Source organism: Phalacrocorax aristotelis, chromosome 10 (assembly GCF_949628215.1).
Source record: "Phalacrocorax aristotelis chromosome 10, bGulAri2.1, whole genome shotgun sequence".
In the NCBI taxonomy this organism is placed as follows: Eukaryota; Metazoa; Chordata; class Aves; order Suliformes; family Phalacrocoracidae; genus Phalacrocorax; species Phalacrocorax aristotelis.
The window spans coordinates 7,251,703-7,274,370 of record NC_134285.1 but is presented as its reverse complement, the minus strand read 5'-3'; the positions used below and the strand labels follow the sequence as shown (position 1 = coordinate 7,274,370).

Here is a 22,668-nt window from a genome sequence, read left to right as displayed (position 1 = left end):
CCCTGTCTTTGCAAAGTCTAAAGAAATTAGGCAACAGAGTTCACCAATAAGCTGCAACATGACAACCTTTAACTGAGTTAAGCAAGACCTGAATACTATCGGGCACTTAGGCTTATTTAAAGGCTAATCTAATGAGAATTGATACACTTTAAACTTCAAATGCAAACTCTTTGTCCAGCACCAACTGTCCCTAATTTTGCATCTCCAATACACAGAGAAATAGCTGGGAGCTTCTCTACTGAGTTCACTGGAAGCAAAGTTTGCTTTACATTCTTTACTAATATAAAAATAAGGTCTATATGAAATCAGCATTAATGCAACCAAAAAAAAAAAAAAAAAAGGAAAACATACCAGTTTCTTCTTCTCTATAATCTGAATTAGTATTTGATGATGTACAGGTGCATTCCATATGCTCTTCTAATCTCACCAGAACTTCTTTTAATTTTGGCTTTTTTCTAACATATTCCACTTTTGCCACCTATAAAATACGATGAGGTATGTACTGAGACACATTAACACAGTTATAGTTCAGAACTGAAGACAGATAACTACATAGCTCCATTTTTTCATGTAGCCAAACCCATACAAAATGTTAGCATACTAATTGTCTTTTATCTTAATTGTGCATCGTGTAACTATTTATTGCACACAGTATTTGTTTATTCAAGTTCAGCAGTTTGAAACAGTTTTCCTTTCCCCCAAGAGATAAAACAATTTCCCATTCATTTTGGTTTGAAGTTTTAAGCAACTCAGTTTTCACATATATCAATAAACTTCTATACAGACTCAAATCAGTGGTTGTTCTTGTAGACTGCCACCACCTTTAGCATGATCTTCTGTACATGATGACCACTTAAGTTCTTAAGCTGAAGGCTAACAGCAAAGGCATTAGGTTGGTTTGTAATATATTTTAAAATTTACAAATTGGTGTCTCCGGAGCCCTCTGAACCTGAAGTGCCCAATTCTTTACAGAACCAGAATCTGAGTATCAGCTTAGAAAGCAGTAGTCTCAGTCCTGCTCACTTCTTGCAGTGATCTGGGACTTGTTTACAGGAGTTCCCCTGCACTGTTTTTAGGTCCAAGGGATCTAGCCTTCAGCTTTATTGTGGATAGCTGGCAGGTTCGCTACTTCTCTCCAGTCCACCCAACTGCTTCCAACTGCACTGCTCCGCTTTGGGTCAAAGCACTGGCATCCTTAAAAAAACATGTGGAGGGCAAGGTGAGGTTGGAGGAAGGAGTATGCTGGAGAAGCTCTGGCTACACGCAGGTCTCACATCTGAAGGAAACCAACGCAGACGAGAGGGACACTGAGGTGACTGGGATACTGAACATGAAGACATCCTGACCAGCTTGGTGCCAGCAGCCAGGAGAGAAGGAAAGAAGGAACGGCACAGCAAGCAGGAACGGTGCTGTGCTGGGGCACTGACATGGGTTGTGGGATACTGGGCACAGACTTAGGCTAAGTGTAACAGGCATGATGGTCACAGCTGTGAAAGGGAATATGGCATAATGTGGGCAAAGACAGTGCTAGACAGTGTGTAAGGAGTCCAACATATAGTTTACCATGGTGTTAAATGCTGCATGAATAGGTGATAACCATTTGCTTGAAATGGAAATCGCTGAAATGACATCACAGCTTCTCAGCCCTCCTAATGATTTATCTACCATTTGGCAAAACGGGGCTGCAGTGTGGCTGTCCCAGCAATCAAGAAGACTACGTAGTACAGGTATGCATTATAAGTAAGATAGATGAGGGAGCAGAAAGACAAGAGAGGCTGGACGTGTCTACAAATAAGTTACATGACAAAACTGTAAAGTCTGACCCAACCAAAAGCTCCTGTTACTACGAAAAAAAAATACACATAATTACACTAGACTCTCCTGGTAATGGCTTACTTTTGTGTTTGGTAGGGATTTAATGCTCCAAATCAATCTTCACACTATGAAAATCTTTCCCTGGCCCTCCCAAAAGTGGAACAACAGTGTCACAAACTGAGAGTGGTGGCTGGAAAAAAACCATCACATTCCCAGTTCCCAGAAACACTCTTCTGGCTCTGTGGACACAAACTACCAAGGACCTCTGAATGACAGTAACAGAAGCTAGAGCAAAACCCTGGCCTTGTTAAAGTCAATGGGAGATCTGCCATTGCTTTCATGGAGCCAGCTCAGATCCTCATTTTAGTCACCGCCTCTTCTGTCAACAGGATCTGAAGACGATTTTCATTTACCCAGCAAACAAAACTTGCAGAGAGAAAGATGCAATAACTAAAGCATCCACATTAAAAGGTACCTTCCAAAGCTGTCAGCTCTCCATATAAACAGACTAAGAACTGGCCGTGACATAAAAGAATGCTTTTGCAGAACGACTATGGGTCGAAGCAGTGTGTTTCAAAATCTCCTATCAGAACCCAACTCCAGCAAGTCTTTGAACACAAAGATTCGAAAATGTATGGTACAACTGAGTCATCTGGCATCAAAGGACAACTAATCCTTAAAATTTACAAAAACAAACAGTAATTAAGACACCTCCATCATCAGAGACAAAGAAAGAGACCCAGCAATCATGAAACAGCTTTCAGATCTGCTGTGCTTATTACAGCTGTTAGAATAAACCAGTCTTACTGAAAATCACACGCAACAAAAATAAACTATAATCAAGCTTTTTAAAGTCTGTCCTTGTTTTGCTTTGTTTTCCAAATGGAAAGATATATGTGGTTCCTGTAGCTATTTGGTATTAAACAACAGAAAAAAAAAACCAAAAAAGGTAATACTTTTAAGAACAGGATCGTAATTAATTTATACAGCAATTTAAAGCTGGCTTTTACTGTACTGTAGTTAAAATACTATCCGGCATACGTTCCACTGCCCTAGTTCATGCTACACAAGTTAAAGGAATGTCATTTTCTAAGATGTTGCAAATACTCAAACTGAAGCAGCACAAACCGGATAAATTGCTCTGCTTGTGTCATCTGTTAATACCTGCTGCCACACAGGACCTGTAATTAATGCTAATCTAAAATGATAAGGGTTGCAGGTCAGATTTTCAGTGGGTATAAACAGGGATAGCTATGCTAACAGCATGGGATTTGGCCTTGTGTTAGCATCTTTCTTCTTCTTCGTATTTTTCTCCCTGGTGTTTATCTTGTAGAGTTACTCTCTGGTGTATTACTAATGCTTTGAGACGGTCAGTCCTCAGCAAACCAACATCAGCTTCCTCTATTTGACGCTAACACAACAAAACTAAAAACCATGACAACCTAAAATCCTCCAAAACCGCTAAATATCACTATGTAAACACTCTGTAAAAGACAGTGAAATAACTGGCTAGCTTAGTTAAATGGCATATAATTGGTGGCACCATACTTGTATCACTGTAGACTCTAGATGCAATCCTGTGGTATGGTGTGGTGGCTAAGTAAAAATGAAAATAAAATCTGGTAAAAATATGTAGCCTAACAGAAACATCATGTGAACACCTTTCCTAGAGCTTCTCCAGGAGAGATGAAATCGGGGAGTAATAGCAGGACAAAGCCAAGACTGTAAGTAGAAGCGCCCAAAACTTCTGGATGCATTCCTGTGCCCCCTGCTCTAGGTGTACCCGCTCAAGCAGGGGGGCTGGACAAGATGATCTCCAGAGGTTCCTTCCAACCCCCACCATCCTGTGATTCTGTGAAAACACCTCTAGCACAAAGCTGAAATTTATTCGGCAGGAACTTGCAAGAGAAGTCTCAGCCCAGAAAATTATTCCTAACAGCAAAACTCCTGTGGCTGACAGCTAAATACAGGATGGCAAATAGAACCAAAAAAACAACTGGCTGAGGACGCTTTTTGGAAGCATCTGTTTCTTCCATATTGAAATAGATGCGTTCTGATATGGCGGAGGGAAAACCCACCTTCACCTTGCAGCTATGATCTTTACAGCCCTCAAATCTGCAAGGAAGGCATACCTTAACAGGGCATAAAGGTACCAGGACTGAGCAGGGATCCGGGGTCCTGCGGGGCCTGGCAAGGCACTGAGCATTTCGCCCGACGGGAGCCGCCGCTCCAGGGGTGCGAGGGCAGGACTGACACGGTGCCTTCCAGGGCACACCATGGCAGCTGTGCGCGCCTCCCCGGCACAGGTGGGCCGGGGGAAGCGGAGGGGAGGCCAGCCACCTCAGAGCCACCTGGCCAAGATACCCATTGAAGACATTTACAGGGCACTCCTCTGGCAAAATCTCTAAGAAACGCCTTGTGCACAGTTACTTAGGGTGGGGCAGGGAAGAGTTCTCCCTGCAGGGAAGTGAGGCCCAGGGGCGCCTCACGGTACGCTCACGCTGTACTAACTGTCCTGTTAGTACACGGGGCGGTGGGGGGGGCAGCTCTGCCACAGCTCCAGGGACAGGGGGTGGCCTTGTCAGGGCCCGGGACAGGGAGAGCCCTGTCAGAACCCTGGGTGGGAGGGCTGCGGCCGGGCCGGGCCAGACCCGGTGGCAGCAGGAAGCCCTGTCAGAGCCCCGCGTGGGGGGCTGCAGCCGCGCCGGCCCGGGGGCGGCGGGAAGCCCTGTCAGAGCCTCGGATGGGATGGCTGCAGCCGGGCCGGGCCCGAGGGCGGTGGGAAGCCCTGTCACAGCCCGAGGTGGCGGCGGGGACGACGGGAAGCCCCGTCGCAGCCCCGCGTGCAGGCGGGGGCGGCCGGACCGGGCTTGGGGGCGGCGGGAAGCCCTGTCACGGAAGCGGGGCACGCTGGGAAACGCAGTCCCCGCGGCGCGGGAAGCTGCGCGGCCGCGGGGCACGCCGGGAAGGCGCAGGCGGGGGGCAGCAGGCAGGCTCCGCGGCAGGAGCCGCCCCGAGGGCGGCTTGGCGGTGCCTCAGAGAGGGCGCGGCTGGACGAAGGGTCCGGGGCAGAACCAGAGGGTACTGCAACAAACCCGCTACCCCCCGGGGCACGGAATAGCTGGGGGAGGGTGTGGTGTGTGTGTCTCTACATCCTCTCTGCAAGTGGGAACAGCCGAGCCTTGCCTCTGTCAGGCAACTTGGATTCGCTCATGCTCTGAGGGCACCTCTCGTTTTCTGTCTTGTCTTTACCTGTATCCGCATTTCCCTTGTTCCTCCCACTCTTAAAATGACCTTTGATACCTGTCAGCTGGTCCTGCAGGTCCCACCAAGTGCTAGCAGTAATCTCCAGTTAAGCCACAGCTAAAATCAAAGTGCTGTTTATCCTAATGATAGAAACAGTCACTGAAGAAAAATGTTCTTAAACCTGCAGACATTACATACAGCCACTTTACCTACACATGCAATTGGTTCTGCAAGGCCTTTTTAACCTCTTCAGAGGCTCTGCTGAACAACTGGTTTTGAATTTCTGCATTCTTTTCCATCTCTCTTCAAAACCTCTCTGAACAACTCCCAGATGACAGCTGAGTTGCTCCTGCGTTCCTTCCTTTCCAGCTCCTTTTCTCTGCATTTTTTACCTCATATTAATTTACTGTAAGAATATACTTTCCCCAAATCAGCTCAACATTGAACATGCAGAAATGGCTAAAGCTGGTATGGCTGTGGCTCGAGGCCAAGCAGAAGGCAAAGCTGAGGTAGATGGACTGATCTAGCTTTTGTTTCTTAGTTTGGAAATGAGCGTTGCTGCAAACAACGATACTCAGCTTGGCTATTCAAAATTAGCAGTGTAGGCAGGATTTACTCTGTAATATTAACCGGTTTTTGCTGCCATGACCAAATATATGAAAAACATCATGCCCAACATTACAAGAAACCTCCCAAATAAATTACAGTCTGGTACTTGGTATTGGTAAATACTTGATCTCGCTGTACATAAGCAACAGAATCTGCAGATGTAACTGAAATGCATTTGCAGACAGGAGAGGAAATATATCTGTAATAGACACCAACACCCCTGACTCACCAACCCTTGTCACCATTACTCTATCAGGAAAGAAATGCAATTCTTTCCTTCCTATCAAAGAGCAACTCCCAGCCAGCTGCTTTACTTCAGTCCAGGTTTTGCAGGGCTGTACAGGTACAGCTTGCTGAACAGAGATGTCTTTAGGACTAGGAGGTTGAGCTCTCATGCACTCACTCTGTTACAGTGCAGGGCAAGCCTACCTTTTGCTAACCCACCCAATGAAAGGGAATGAAAGAGAAACCTTAGAGGACCCTCTTCGAGGAAGCTGTGCCACCAACACCCCTGGCCTGGACCCTCCTTACAGCTCCAATTCCACAAGCCCATTACCGGTACTTCACTGACCGAGGCACAGTGGAGGCGAAGTAAGGATATCCCCGACCCCTACAGCCTTTGAATCATGTTCCCAAGAAAGGAATGCCCCAATACAAGCACCTCCACTGCTCCTCCCACACTGCCACGGCTGTCTTTTAACCTTGACTACAGTGGCCCTCAGAAGACAAAGAAAACACCCTTTGCTTTCGCCTGTTGGATGATGCAAACCCACTTGCTGACCTTTCTGGGTGAACATTTTTCTAGTGTGAATGGGCCAGCTATGATCTCACTACCTTGTCAATGAAGAGGAAGTGGGGAAAGCCTTTTCAGCGTTTAATCAAAAGAACGCTTTTATGCAGTCTGACATCAGGGGAAAACACAAGACGGCTTTCCAACCGCACTGCAGGAACAGCTGAGAAGGCTCTCCAAAACCGCTCCCCCTACCTTTCCAGCGACCCTCACCCTGGGCCAGCTACTTAATGGCATGAGCAGACATTCAGCTCTGAATGTAGGATTGGCAAAAGGCTCATAAAACCATCAAATATATCAAAGCTACAAGAGGATCTGACTCTGGAGGGCATAAATATGGATTCTGTTCAGAGACTTCTGGTGTGACAGTGGGGTCAGCCTACAACCTTTACAATGAACATCCTGTTCCTGCTTGACCTCTTGTCCTTTTTTTTCCCCTTCTACTTAATGACTGTTTGGAGCAATCTTGGAGCTTGGAAAAAAAAAGTCCTCCAAAGCTGGCTGACGTATATTGATATTGCTGGTGGCAATATATTTACACAGCCACAAAAGCAGCTGCCCAGCTGAACCTACTTTTAGCTTGCACCCTAAAATGAATGCAAATCTAAAAGCACTAAAACCGTATCAGCGGTCTGAATGAGAAACTAAGATTCTTCAACGTGGTGGTGTGCTGGGGAAGCAGGAATGACATCCCGCAAAGCTGCTGCCAGTAGTGGAGTTTGCAGCTTCTAGGGAACCCCTGGTGTCTCCAGCAGCAGGCAACTTTGACAGCCAAACCTCCCTCTCTATATCTATAACCTTTCCCATCACTGCAGGGGTAGCAAACAAGCACGGGGTTGCAATGTCACACACAAGTACCAAGAGCAAGTTCACAATACGTGGCTCAGCTCTTTGCTGGGCATCTCCAGCTGCTTTGTACGTTTTTAATTGCCACACAATATTAAGTGGAAGCAGCATCAAACCCAAAGGCAATAGCACTAGATATTATAACCCTGAGGCACTTTGCTCTTTAGCTTCTACTCTGAACGGCTTAGAATTGTAGTGCTTCAACTTCCCCGGTTTGTTCTCAGCCCTCAAAATAATGATTGCTCCTAATTTCTTCCTAATTTTTAACTGTTTTCGGAAAAGTATATCCCCCAAAGGAAGGGCAGCACTAACTATTTTTTGAAAGACTGAGGAAATCTGTTCAGGTATTTCTCCAGCTTATTTGGGTACGAAAAGATTTTTCAGATGTTCAGAAATGAAAAAGAAATCCTGCTCAGATGCGTGCCTGTGTGCATGAAAAACAATGAACCAGCTTATTTTGTGTTTGGGATGTACAGCGCTACGTGGGTTAACAGTACCTTTCTCAACAAGAAATCCATTGCAAGCACAGTGATCAGCATGTTGTGCTGGGCAATTTTACGTTCAAGAATGTGTTAGGTTTTTTTAAAATTCTGCTCTTAAAATACTCAGGGCAACAAGAACTCAGAGTCTTAACAACATAAATGCTAAGTGTAAGTCTAATCCCCTACATGCAGATGTAAATCAACATTACTTGTAAAAAAACTGATAAAAATTAGAACACAGTGAAGCCAAATGAGCATACGAATATTTCACATAATATTTACTGGAAAAATTGCAACAGGGATTTTGTCTAATGAGTAAATACAGCATGAAGCCGTTGAGTCTTCCATCCCTGGGGTAAGATAATTTGAAACACATTTTTTCAGATCAAAAGTGTTATGTTGACAAATATAAAAGCCCAATTTAGGCTGCATAATATTTAATTAAGAAAACAGCATTCCATACCATGATTTATTTATTTTTTTAAGTCCAATGCCCCTTGAGTCATTTTATCTTCTTAACTTTAAGATCTGTACTGTGCGAGATCATGGGAAAGACACAATCAACTTTATTTTCATTACAAAAGAAGAAAAACCTAAAAGGAATCCTGTGAAAATCAAATCCAAACCCAAGATTTTCCAACGATCACATACACTCGAGATGGAGTGGAGCATTGTATCTGATCCCCCGGCTACGAGGATGGATAATAAAGATCCAGGTCATACAGAACAGCCACAGGAATACCTGGAGATGTTAGACCGGAGAGGACCCTCTTAGGGCTCTGCAGCCACCATTTGCTCACCTTGACACTTCTGTGATGTATCCGTGATGGCTGGCATTTCACACTGCTGGTGTTGCAACAGCCAGTGCAACGTTTCACCTCCACGCAGGGTGGCCATATCAGGAAGTTGGCAGAGGTGGGATCAATCTGACTCCGAGGTATCTCATATATAACCGTCCGAGTTTTGCAGACAGCCGGGATGGCTTCCTCTGCGAACACAAGAAATTCACACCTCCAGGTGAGCAGCTGCTCTCACCTCAGAGCACCCAGATACTTTACACCATCGATTTATCTGCGGCACCCTTAGCTGGCGGTTTGAGATGACGTTCTCAGTTCCCATTGCTTACTGACAGGTCAGTGTTGAGTACTGTTTGCCTACCACTAAACTGCGGGTGCTAGCCTGGAGAAAAGCCTGACTCACTCCCAAAAGCCCAGCCCTAAAATGAGGGTTTACAACGGCCTGGCTCCCAACATAGCTCAAAAAGCATACCATTAGATAAGACAATTCTGGCTCTTTAGAAGTGACAGCAAGCCAGGGCCTTCTCCAGATTAGATGATCCTCTAATACGGCCTCATGGCCACTGCGTAACAGCAGCTGGTATTTCACAATATTGGGGCTATCACTGCACACATGTGCAATTATCACACAAACATGCGACACCTGGCAAATACCACCACAGAAGTTGCACTGAGGATATTTATATCACACCCAAACTGGCTGAGCTGGAAAACAACCTGCACCAGCTTGAAACTTCTGAGTCTTGGGTTTCCACTTCCGAAACCTTAACATCCCCTCATCAGGGAGTCTGTCCCTCTGCCATCCCAAAGGGCAACTGTCTTTTTTTCTCAATGAAGCTACCAAAGCTTTGTGCATGCTGGGTCTTATTTAATGTGTTATTTTTTTAATTAGAAGAAACCACAAGAGTAGCATGACCAAAGAACCTGCAGTGTCATTTTCAGCTAAACCAATATCCTGCCAGGCTCAGGGAGGTGAGTTTGTAGTCAACCGTTTTGGCCACATGAGGATTGGAAAGAATAGCTCTGTGCTGCTGCAGGACATTCCCATGAAAAATCCAAACCATGTATCATTCTCAACCTAAGGACTGCTTAAGAAGTCAAGCTGACAATTCAAAATAGTCCAGAAAATATTAGCAGTTGCAGGGACAACTTGCTTGATGGTAAGTTCTCAGACGGCAGCTTGGATTTTTTTGCCTTACAGTGGAAGCAGTGATAGCTTCGGGTTAGATGTGTCAGGGAACTGGAATACTGCCTGCACTTCTTCAGTTACTTCTGAAGTACAAGAAGTTCAGGCCTGGCCTGTGCCTGTAACGTGAAAATCTAGGCTTAGTTTTGAAAGAGATGCATTTCAGTCAGCTAAATAGAGTGAAAATTCTTCTTCTCAATCCCCAATGCCATGAACTCAAGAAAATTAACAGATCCAATACTGCAAGATAGCTGGCAACTCCTACAAGTTATTGAGCATATCCAGTTCCCACTGACTTTTATGGGGAGGCATTCAACACCTTGCAGAGTAAGGTGCCAAGTGTAGCAGACTGTTTCAGAACCGCTGTTCTCTAGAGGCATTCAATGTGACGAGCGCGCTTGCCAATTCACTCCGCAAAGCCATGCTGACAGCATTCTGTGCTACCTACTGCGTACCACGGTAGCTTAAAGTACAAATATATTGACTTTGAATTACCTGTAATAGGTAAGAACATGGACCTTTTCACAGTCAAAGGGAATGGTAAAACACTCAGATCTAATCAGATGAACAAACATTGCATACAGATCCTGTTCTAAAACTCATTACCGTCTCTTTAAATGTACACTTGGGCTTTCTTGGATCACCATCATTATTGTTTAATAAGAAAAAAATCCCCTGTAAAGCTGCCTGGTGCCCTACACAATGATGGAAGTCAATGCCCCAGCGTTTCAGTCAATGGCTTTTAAATTTTTGGATAAACTGGTTTTTTCTTTTGAATAAAGAGTCAAGCTGTTTCCTTTTGTGGAGCTTCTGTACTGAAAACTCTACCAACTGTTGATGTTTTTTAAAGCACACTGCTGTAGTTGTTCCCCACACTATGAATTATACATTGAATATCACAGCATTTTCTAACCAAGGTCTAGCTTTCTAACATGCTGCAACAAGAAAGTGAATGTAAAGAATTTGTGCTTGTCTGTCTCCTATGGACATCCTCCAGAAGACAGCTTCTCAGGCAATGGCTTGTTTTGTGCAAAAAGAAAGGCAGAAACTAGAAATGGCCTTTTTCCTTTGTGCATGTCACATTTTTCCAGTGAAACGTCCTGCTTGGCTGACCAAAAGCACCCCCTCTGTTTCTACTCCCTAAGTACAAATAGCTTGTTTCTTACCAATGCTTCTTTTTCTGCGAATGGGCACAGGACGATTCTCTCGCACATGTTTAGCAGAGTGGACGCTATAAGGTCTCAGGTTTGTTTCTGAAACATCATCATATCCTAAAACAGGAAAGAAAATGTTAAACCTCAGCTATGTTATTCACATCATTGTCGCTACAGTGATGTTCCATACGTATATATCTGTGCTGTACGTATGCACGAGACCAAATCCTGCTGCAATTAGTCTAATGTAACTTCTGTCAGTGCAACTGGAAGGCCATAAGGCAGGGAATACACAGACGTTAAATGTCATATATAAGCATGCACAGTTTGATTCTCATATCCATTTTACTGAAAGCCCCCAGAAGCAGTGCACACTCTGTGACACAAAACCATATCTAAAGTAAAACAGTCGTATTTTTATATGAAAAACATAATAAAGCTTTTCTTACTGGAAAGGTGTAGAAATAAGAACAATAATATTTCCCGTGAAATGCTTTTTACAAGAAGTTTTTTTAAGTTCTGGCATGAGGCTATGGTAGAAAATATGGCATCACACACCCAACAGCAACAATGCCGCCTCTGTAAATTTTCTCTTGCTTGGTTTTCAGGGCAGCACCAGGACAGAATCAAAAGCAAAAAGTAACTAGCATGGGTTTCCTTTTAGCCTCTCTGTTGCAGAACAAATCCCCTGTGAAGTATCCTAACCTTTGGAGGGGCATCTGAAGCTACTGCAAACTCTGGGACTGCATCCAGGCTTGTCTTGTTCCCTAAATAAGCCTACCACATGGGTTAAAGGGCCATGAGAAAAAGCAAAGATGGAAAACTTGGCATTTCATTTATCATAAAAAAACAACAAAATAACTGCTCCAACTATTTGGTTTTGTTAAGTGAAGCAGTCCAGGTCGTGTCCCATGCAGTGGGGTTCTGAAAACGACAAGCACAATCTGCAAACAGGGGATCAGGAAGATGTAAGCAGACTGAGGACTGTGGACAGATTCCAGTACACCAAAACTAAGATTTTTAGCACCCTGCTGCTTGGAGTGCCCTCTGTAACATCCCTGGGGAGTTTCAAGGTTTCACTGCTGGCTCCAAAGAAAACTGTGATGTACACTAAAAAATGTAAATAGTTATTACACAGTGCTCAGTTACCCTCTCTACGTGCTACCAACATCCTGCATTCCTCTGCCTTCTGCACTGTCACACTCCCTGCTTCCAGTTCGTTTTGCATCCACAGTTGACTGTGACTCTGGAACTTGTTTTATTCTCGGCTTTATCAGTAATGCACATCATAAGGGTCTCTACAAACCAACTCCTTTTCTCCTCCCTCCAAGAAATCCTGCCCTAAAAAGCGTGCAGCTGGTGAAATCACCTGCAGAGCCTGCTGAGACATGAAGACAATGGTATCTTCAGCACCTTAAAGAGCTAGAAAGCTCTGTGCCTCAAAGTCTATCTTCACTCCTTGGAAAATACTATCGCAGGTAGCTAAGAGAAGATGGAATGGGAGGTCCAACAGGTAGTGCCAGGATCACCCACTGGTCCTGTCTAGTCTCCTAATCAGCTGAACAGATCCTTGTCTGAAATAAGTCAGTGTAAAATCGAGACTCTCAATTTATCCAAATAAGTGGGCTCCTACTTCCTAGTAGAGTGCTTGTATCCCATTCATTTCAATGGGACATTTTGGAACCCAATTAGCGGAGAGTGACCCTTATTTGTGGATCCAGTTCTGTAATGTAACACAGCAATAACCAATAGATTTTATTTCTGCTTTTATTGTACCCCATACTCCAGAAAACTCACCAGTGAGGTAAGTAAAATGCTTGCCTTTAGGCAATGACACCCCACAGGAAGTTTGCGACTGAGCTGGGAAGCAGAGCCAGGCCTCCTGTATCCCATTGCAATGGCACCAGGCCATCCAACTGACCCCAAATGGTGTTATGCAAATTGAGGGTCCGTTCTGATGTTCCTCTAGCCCTCATCCACTTCCTAACGCTCAGCCAGCCAACACCTTAATACTGATCTCCTTTCTGGCAGCTTCGAGTTGTCACAACCTCTCCCTCAATTTGAGGCAACGAAGTGATACTCAAAAGCAAGCAGCATGAATTCTGCTCAGTGTAAGATCCAAGCTAGGCTCAGAGCAAGAAGCATCTCTGTCCACGTGCAAACAGTGTTTAAAAAGATTAAACACGAAACTAATGCCTCTAATCCAAAGTGCTTGGTGGGCACAGACATCTTGCTGAAAAGAGAAACCATGGATGATGCCAGCTGTACGGTAGGCCTGAGCCACAGGTCCTAATCCCACATTCAACGCGCTGGCATAGCTCCCTTCTAACATGACTGATTTCTTGCTGTCTTGTTTAAAGAAACTGGTAAGACTTAAGGAATAGTATGATCAGCTAACCAATATGTTAAGCCATGTGCTTATATATAACTGCTCAACTCAGCTGCAATTAGCCATATTCTATCATCATGTTTATAAAGCAAAATGACATGTCGAGGAGCATGTGTTGCTTATAAAATGATTTCTAAGGTGAAGAAGGCCTCTGGCTCATACTGCATCTCACTGTCTCACTACATATCTTAGGCATGTATATCATTTCTTAAGTTCATGTCTCGCTGTGGGGGTTAAAAAAAGAGAACTACACAGCTAGCAGAGCAGACTGCAAAACCAGTTCCAGTCAAACCTCAATGCATTATGCAACACAAATTGTATTATTTCTATCGACACAGCATCGATGTGTTTTTTTCCTTTTAATAAAGAGAATTACAGAGCACATGGCTGGTGCCAGAAGACACTATGATGCTAAGGGCACTTGGTGTCCCCCTGGTCCCCACAGGCATTTGGAAGGAATTCCATTTCCCAGTGAAGTCAATGGGAAAATCACTGCACTTCAAGCAATCTTTAAGTCAACAGGAGCCCTGCCTGAGCAGGACTGAAAAATCAGAAAGCTCTGGAACCCCCACTTGGCTCTGGATGTGTGGCCGAAAGACTTTCTTGTATTTCATTAAAACAATGATGCTATGGTAATTACAAATAGCGCTCTCTAGTTTGCCTTTAAAGAAGCCTGATACCTAATTTACAATCTGGCAAAAGGATTCCCAAACGAATCACGTCAGAATTTGCATCAATTTTCCCCCCCAATGTACTGACTTAGGAGCATGAAGCTGCAGGATACGGTGTTTCAGCTCTTAGCAAAGGAAATGGGAGGTTATGGGTGCTTAGAGCCTCACAAAATGAGGCTTAGAGCAGAAAGCTTAGAAACGGTGGTTCTTAGTTTAGAAATTGAACATTGCTTGTCACTAAGCGAAGATGGAGGATGCTGCACGGAGCCAGATTAATGCAGCTCTCTTTTTAACGCTTTAATAATAAAAAAATGTTTTCATGGCAGCTGATCAAGAAATTTCTCTGTAATCTTTTATGTACTGACAACATATCAATGATGGGTAGAAAAACTCTTGCAATTAGCCTTGGTCAATCCATTAGTGTAGCTGAAATTGTTCTTTTTTGTCAAACTGGCAATTTTCCACTGGGTCACGGAGGATAAATCACAGAGTTCCTGTCACATTCTGCCAATATGGGATTACTCTTCTCCCTAAATAAGCATGTGGAAAGTATCCTAAGACTAGTGTTCTTTTATATTTATCAATTTGTACTTCCGCATTGCCATCTCCCTCCCAAACAGTTTAGGTACAATCTCCGCTGTATGCAGTCTTAGCACAAACCCTTCTAGATGTCCCTTTGATGTGCATCCAAAAAGTACAGGTCCAAGCCTTCTAGTACCAACAGCAGCAGCTGAGGAAATTCTCATTATCTCTTTTTTCAGGAATTCAGCGTAAGGTACAATAAACTGAAATGGTCTGTCTTACAAATCGGTCCTAGAGCCAGAAAGCCCAAGGCAACGTCAATCTGTTTGTTTGATCTTCTTTCTGGCTGATGCAAAGTATGCCCTTCTGACATCCAACTGCAGAGATAGATGTCATTAAGTTTTCAACTTTGATCTATTAAAGGAAATATAAGTAGCAGCCTGCAAGATCCTGTTTTGTTTAGGTTTTTTCCCTTTACCTAGATGCGATCAACCAGCTGTAAAGGAGGAGGAGTATTGCCTCTATCTGTCCCAGTGAAAACACAGGACACGTGGCACTGGAACATCCTTCGTGGCATTGTAACATCCTTCGAGGGCCACACCAAAAGCCACAAAGTCAACAGAAGATTTTCCAATAGACTGAGCTCTGCAGCAATCTTCACGCTTCCCCATGACAGTATACTGTTAATTTAGAACGTTTCTCCACTTAACAAAAGCTGCTCTGCTAGTTCTTAATCACAGGCCGTTAAATTCGCATGGCCTAAAGTGACCCTGTGGTTGATGCCCTTAAACCATGCAAAGAAGCACACTCAGCCCTGCATTTCCCCACGCAGGGAGATGGCTGGGGGAAAATCTGTTCCCAGCAGGAGGCAAACATAATAGGTGATGAAATGAACTCTACCTCCCACAGGACAGATGGGAGAGGTGAAGCGCGAGGAGAAAAACCACGCTGCTAAGCCAAAGAGAACTTCACAGGCGGAATATAGGAAATGCCCCCGTTTCGGTGATTTAGTCTGTTAGTAGTAAAACTGTACTCTGCACGCTACAGCTGCCTACTTCCTGGGATCACGCATGCTTTCTATTTCAAATAGGGTCAGACTCTGCTCTCCGTCACACCAAGGAAACTCCGTCGCTGACTAAGGATCCCAGCCACAGCAAATTAATATAAGACCCTGTTTTCTGATATAAACAGAGAATTTCCCTGTCGCCTTTACAGGGCTTTCTCTTTGGATCGGACATGCAGCACTGGGCCCTGACAAATTGGCCTGGATTCTCTTTTTTGAATACAATGATAATACCACTCCATGTTGGGTAGTGTTTTTCTTTAAGTAATATGCCAGATGGTCTGGGGGTGTGGTTTCTAATTTTATGAAGGGGGTTATCAGTCATCGCTGCGCTACAATATAGAGACCAAATCTGTCAGAATAGAAGAAAAACCTGCCCACTCTGACTTACAAAACTTATTTTTCCAATTAAAAATATATGCTTTGCATTGCAGGAGAGAAAATGACTGTTCTCCCTTCATTTTCCACAGATTCTGCCTTGTTACTCAGGGATCTCAGACATTTTCTGCATGCATGCCTGATCCTGCAAACTCTTCCCCAACAAGATCATTCTTAATTCTCAAGTCCACCCACTGAGTTTAAACAGGGCTACTCACATGCAGAGGGACTGGCAATACCATGCACTAAAATGAGGGAGAAAATAATCACTGGAGTGCTTTTATTCTGGGCCTCAGTTTAAATCAGTATATGCTATAAAACAGAAATACCTCTACTGTATAAGCCCTCGCTGAACTAACCCTTCCCTAAATGCAATTACAGCCACAAGGAAACACATTTCACACATTTCAGAAATATCACCTTTCAGTGACAACTAGAAAACATTTGATTTGCTAATCCAAGCCAATACTAAATATAGTAAACAGGCCCGATCCTGTTTACTGAAGAAAACATGGTAATTTCCACGTTCGATTAGTCACTCTGACAAACCCTTAATAGGAATTACTCATGACAGTACAGGCTGCAGGACTGTGCCCAGCAGATGTAAATGCGGGTAGTAAAGACCGATTACTCGCTACAAGGATCCAACCCTGCCTGAGTAGCTCAGAAAAGGAGCACGCAAGCAAGAACAGGGTGAAAGGCTGAGTATTTTGGTCTTATTTTTTAATGTTGTTTGAGTTCATGTCTTAAGGCATCACTGTTTCATGTTGAAATAGTAAAATATTTATGATGTGCCTTGTTTCTCCAATGGTTTCTAAACTGACAAATTGCACGAAAACAGCAAAATGAAATGGCAAACTTGTGGCTGACCTCCTCAATTTTTCATCATGCACACTCGGGTTAATATTTGCCACGAGTTAAATAATTATTTTCTGAAGTAAATTTCTCTCCTCTGTTACATCTACTAATTTATTCAGCTCCTGCCGTTGCTCCACTTCTCTGCTCGATTCTCTTGCAATGGAGCCATGTGAACTTTTGCTCCCCTTGTAAGTGGTATTTAAAAATGAAGCATGTGCTTGTTACACTGGGGTATTTGAAAAAAAAAAAAAAAACAAAAATCCTGTATTCTGGTAGCTACAGAATACTGACTCGAACGCAGAAGAACCATGCAGTATTTTAAAATGCTACCGCTCAGATCCAGCCCTTCTGCAACAGCAGCCAAGCCTTCCACCGAGTTCACTGGGAAAAAGATTTTAGCAGTAGTGCACTTGTCTGGTCCAAAACAGTCTTCAGTGGGGAAACATGTATTGCATACCCCTTCCCTGTTGTGAAAGCATCATCTTTCATTGCAGCGATAAGCAATAATGATGAAGCACTGCTCTCCAAAAATATTAAACCGATGCCAATGAATCTGGTAATTAGTAATTAGCCTCTATAGTAAAGTGTTGTGCAAGAGAGAAATAGTCCCCTTTTCAGTGTAATGGGAAACTGTTTGCTCCCTAACCACATGAAAATTGAAAGCTATGTCTGCAAAATACTAGTTGCTAGCGCATTCCTGCTCATTAATACCGCGCGGTACAAAAAGCAGCGAGCTAAACTCTAGAAGGATCCTGCCACGCTGAATGAAGGTGGCTGAACCTGGCACAGGCTTTACAAAATACACAGCATATGGTTTAAAAGGAGATGGCCCAGTATCAACGCAAGCAAGAACTCATTCATTTTTCTCCATTTTGTTCCTCAGAAAGATGCAGGTTTCCCTTGGGCACATCAAAGGTGCCGGGTTTATTCTCTCTCAGCGAAGGGAAGAAATCGCCAGGAACAAAGTGCATCAAGTGAAACCAAACGATAAGAGACCCTGTAATACAGTGCTTCCAGATCTGATTTACTGCTGCAACGATCTGTTTGAACTGCACGTTCTCACTACACCCATTTGCATGCCTAATGATGCAGAAAATAACCCTGCACTGTTTTCTCTTGGAAAAAAGTGTATTTTTAAGGGTAAGCTTCATATGCAGGTTCCTGTTTAAAATCAGTGCGGACGGTTTATTTTCCTTTTATTAAAGCCCAGCACTTGAAGAGACATTACTTCATTCATAAATATTGTTTCAAATATTTTAAATACCTCTAGGACAGTAGTTTAAAGATAACAGAGCAATGCAAGACCAACAACAAACCCTATGGAAATTCTTCTCCGCTGAGGGATGGAGAGGTCTGAAAACACCGAGGGTGGCTCGGTCCCTCTCCACCCTGAGCCCCCCCCCCCCCCCCAAAGTTTTCATTCCCGTTCGGCCTCTTGGCCGCCGCCTCCCTTTGAAATAAAGCTGCTCTGCCCTGCGCAGCCCGGCTTTTGGGGCCGGGTCCCTGCGCGGGGCCGGTCCCCGGGGCGAGGCAGGCGGGAGGCGTGCGGGAGGCGTGCGGGGCGTGCGGGGCGCTGCGCCGCGGCCGCCCCCGGAGCCTCCCCCCGGGGCGGCGGCGGCCGACGGCGCGGAAGGAAGGAGGACGGGACTAATTTACCTACGGAGTCAAGCTCCAGGAGGCGCTGCAAGTCGCGGATGCTGTGGATCTCGCTGTGCGCCAGCCGCTCGATGAGCTCCTGCGGGATCTCGGCCTCCTTCAAAGACACACACACACGGCGGGTCACCGCGCAGCCCCGCGCAGCCCCCGCAGCCCCGGGGACTGAGTGCTTCGGGGCTGGGGGCTTGGGGATTTGGGGGTTTATGGAGGGGGCAGGGTGTTTGCTGGACGTGGCTGGACGAAGCGAGGGAAAAATTCACACGCGCCCCCCCCTCCCCGCTCCACCGGGAGCCGGCGCGGGCCCCGCCGCCCCCGCCTGCGCCCCCGCGGGGGCTGCGCGCCGCCAGCCCGCCTGCGCCGGGGGTCCCCGGCCGGACCGCCCCCCTCGGCCCCGGCCCGGCGGAGCCTGTGCCCGGCAGAGCTGCGCCTCCTCTCCCCGAGCCCCGCTCGACGGCTGGAGACCCACCCGGGGCAGCCGGCTGATGAAGTTTGCCCAAGCGGGCGTGAAGCCCCCCGCGGGCGCCGGGTTCCCCCGCTCCGGGGAGGACCCCACGGGGACACCGCCATCCTACCAGCGCCCACGTCGCCGCTCCCAGTGCCCAGCAGAGCCGGTCCCGGGAAAAGTTAAGCGGCTCCGTGCAGCGCCGAGCACCGCGCTCGCCCCGAGCGGGGCCACCTGTAGCCGCCCCGGGAGGTGGCTCCGCGCCCCGCTCCGCAGCCCTGTGCGGGCGGGCTGGAGCCCGACCCTTGGTGCCGCGAGCCGGGTGATCTCCAAAGCCCGGGGAGGGGCGTTTTGGGGGCCGGAGCGGGGTATTAAACCAACTTCAGCCCGCGGCACTAACGGTGCCGGCGGTCGGCGGTGTGCAGCGCCGTGCGCCGCGGGGGCGGCCGCTGCCAGGCGGCTCCGCGCCCCGCTCTGCTTGCGAACAGCCGCAGCCCGCGGGCACCCGCGGGGCGTGGATACATATATATATATACAAAAATGTATGTATTTTATATACATATAATTTCTAAGGGCAGCCAGCAGCCCCGGAGCGGAATGCACGGTCATTCCCCCTCGCCCCTGGCATGCGTGAAATGGCAACTCGCTCCCCGCCGCGCCGCGGAGGGGCCGCGCAGGGCGAGCGCTGCCGCCGGGGCCGGGGCGCGGAGATGCCCGCCGAGCCCAGGTGGGCAGCCCGGCCCCCCCCCCCCCGCCCGCCCCGGCTCGCCCCGACCCCCGACCCTCGCCCGCGGCGCCCCCCGGGGCCCGAGAACGCCGAGAGCCGCTCTCACCTACCTCGGAGACGGTAAAGGACAGGTAGCCAAAACCTATCAGCAAAACGCAAGCCCAGGTCCTCATCGCGGTCTAGTGCACTTTAGACACGGAGGGAAGGCGACGCCGATGGAGGGGAGCTGCAGGCCGGCTCCTGCCGCGCAGAAATTCAGTACCATCCCTCAGGGGAAAGGCGGCGGGGCGGCTCGGGGGTCCTCCGCATCCAGGGCGGGCCGGGGCTGCCTCGGGGCGGCGGTGGCTTAATTACGGCTGTTTGTACGTCCCCCTCGCTACGGGAGCGTGGCCGCTCTCCTCTGCTCCTCTCGCTCGCTCCTCTTGGCTCTTAGGACTAGACCAGCCGGTACTTCTGCATATTTGCTTAGATCAGACCAAAGTGAAACCCAAGGAGTCGATCCGGAGCGCAGCCGAAACGCCCATCACCTGTCTGGGGCGGCTGGCCCCCCCCGGCGGCGGGCGGCGCTGGGGCCCGCCTCCCCGGGACCGGGGGCAGCGCTCGGCTCGCCGGCTGCGCGCCCCGCTCTGCGCGCCCCCCACCCTCTCCCCCCTTCTCAAAAAAGGGGGGGGGGGGGAGAATTTAAAAAAAAAATATCTTTATTGATACGGATCGAAATGGTTCTCTTGCTGGGAATGGTCCCGCTTTCCCTCCCCGCCTGGGGTGAGGTTAAAAATAATAATTAATTACGAATAATAGCAGTGGTAAATCGGAGCAATATTGCAAGATCTCGCGGGCCGCCTTGGTGCAGTTCCTTCTCCACTTTGCACGGGAGAAAAAGAAGGATGGAAAAAAAATTTTTTATATATATATATATATATATGCAAGAAGGTTTAAATCCCCAGGGGATCGGAGACGAACTGCAAGTCCCGGCGCGGGCGGGCTCCCGGGCTCGCTCCGGAGCGGTGGCCTGTCTGGAGCGTGGCTCCGGCGAGGAGCAGCATATACCGCTCCCCTCCCTGCCATGCGCCTCCCCCGCCCCTCCTCCCGGTACTCCCGGCACCAACCCCACAAACAACAAGTAGTGGGGGCCGCCGCCAGCTGCAGCCCCTGCTCGCAGGGCCGGAGGGGCTCTGCCCACATGGGGGGGGGGGGGAAGGAAGGGAAAAAAAAAGGGGGGGGGCCCCGGCGGAGGGGGCCGGGGAGGGGGCGGCCGGCCGGGCACCCCGGCCCTCTGCGGCACCGGGGCGGGGAGGGCTGGGAGCTGCTGCGCCACAGCCGCCGGGCGGCCGCCCGGGAGCCACCTTGTGCCCCTGCCTTTTATGTAAGGCGGAGGAGATCGCCATGACCGCGCAGGGTTGGGGGGTGTGTGTGTGTGTTTAATCGCTGGGGTGTATTTTTGCGGGGGGGGGGGGGTCGCCTTTTGCAGAAGGAGGGGCAGGGTGGCGATGTTGTGGGGTTTGGTTTTCTTAACGTGGCTTCTCCGCTGCTGTGGCGGCGCAGCCTTCCTTGCAAAGGAGGAAAGCCCCCCTCCCCCTTACAAATACAAAAGCACCCCCCAAAAATAAACAAAGCAGTCCGGGGGAGGGGGGGGCAGCGGCACCCTCCGCCCTGCGGCACCCGGCTGCGGCATCCGCGGGTGCGGGGCTCCCCGCCGCGGCCGCGGGGACGCGGCGCCCCGGGGCTCCGTCGCAGCCGGTCCCGGCCCCCCGCGCCGGCAGCCCGCGGAGCGGCGGGGCCAGGACCGGGCGGTGGCAGCTCGTTTCCCCTTCGCATCCTCCCGCCCCGCCGCCCCGGAGAGAAAATGCCCCCCTTTTCCCCGGCGCGGATTGGCACAAGGTGCCTGCTGCACCCTGACATCTCCCTGAACTCATTGTGATTTAAATAACAGCCCTTTCTCATCTAAACAAAGCATCTAAATAGCAGATGCAAAGAATTCAGCTCATCTGAAAATCCAATAGCATTTAAGTGGATTAACTGCAATAACACAACTGAGGAGTGATACTATCCTTCATGGAAGACAATAGACTGTAAATGCACAGCCAGGGAGACTTATCCTTTCATCTCTGAATTTCCTTCAGCATTTCAAAAGCAAATGCTTTCTAGAAGCCCTGAAGGGGTTTGCACGCTACTGGCTTGGACATGCTTCTAGGAAACAACCTGTGCTTTAATGGGCACTTTGCAATTGCATAGAAGTTCCCACCAAAACAGAAGTGGCCTTTCAAGTACGTTTAATTCTCTCTCATGATGTCATGTAGACTTACAGGGTGGTCTCCAGGACCACAAGGGGGAAAAGAGAAAAAAAAAAAAAGTGGGGGTTGAAAAGAGAGAAAAGGAAAAGAGATGTAAAAGATTTGGAAGCACTTTAAAAAGGAGGAGAATGCCTTTTTTTTTTTTTTTTTACAGACAGAAAATGCTGAGCCAGTGTGGAGCCATTCTCAAATTCCTCCTGATATTAAAAAAAAAACAAACCTGGTCCGAGTGCCACACTGCAGCAGACCCATCGCTCGGGCTGTGCGGGCACGCAGCGGGGCAAGCCGCAGGCAGACCAGGGCAGGTCGCTCTGGTGGTTGCCGTCACTTTCTTACGTGTGCGTTGACATTGCAGAAGTAAAAAGTGATGAGTTAAAAAAAAAAAAGTCTCATCTGCACTGATCATTTGCTGGGGTTAAAGAAACAATTCCTGCGGTCTGTGTTGTCATAGTAATAAAAAAAAAAAAAGATAACGAAACAGATTCTGACAGTACCGGCTCGCCGAGCATTTACTCCTCTCCTTCCTTCCTTCCTTGGCCAGCACGCCTGGGATCAGAAGTGCTGGGTATTTGTAGTTCTTTCAAGTGGTGCTGCACGGTGAGAGCCAACGTAGAGATAACTCCTGGTCTATCTATTGGTAAAAAAAAATCTATGCAGTTTTGATTTTTCTTATATTTCCCTCATTTTATGGGAAACATAACGCATCAGCATCCTTTTAAAATCTGTCATTGTGGACCTCAGATAAG

At 47.5% G+C, this 22,668-nt stretch overlaps 1 protein-coding gene across 5 annotated transcripts in view; it reads right to left on the bottom strand.

Moving 5' to 3' along the window:
* The window catches only part of PDGFA (platelet derived growth factor subunit A), a 36,779-nt gene extending 16,610 nt beyond the window's left edge, over positions 1-20,169 (bottom strand). For all 5 annotated transcript variants that reach the window (XR_012662460.1, XR_012662461.1, XM_075105002.1 and 2 more), the window contains exons 1-5: positions 19,742-20,169; positions 18,463-18,559; positions 10,938-11,042; positions 8,589-8,776; positions 352-478 (exon numbers count right to left, since the gene is read on the bottom strand). Coding sequence is in view for 3 of the 5 variants with exons in the window: in XM_075105002.1 (XP_074961103.1) it covers positions 352-478; positions 8,589-8,776; positions 10,938-11,042; positions 18,463-18,559; positions 19,742-19,804 (580 nt within the window). In the remaining 2 variants the exon portion in view is untranslated. The remainder of the gene's footprint in view (positions 1-351; positions 479-8,588; positions 8,777-10,937; positions 11,043-18,462; positions 18,560-19,741) is intronic.
* Between the last annotated feature and the right edge of the window lie 2,499 nt (positions 20,170-22,668).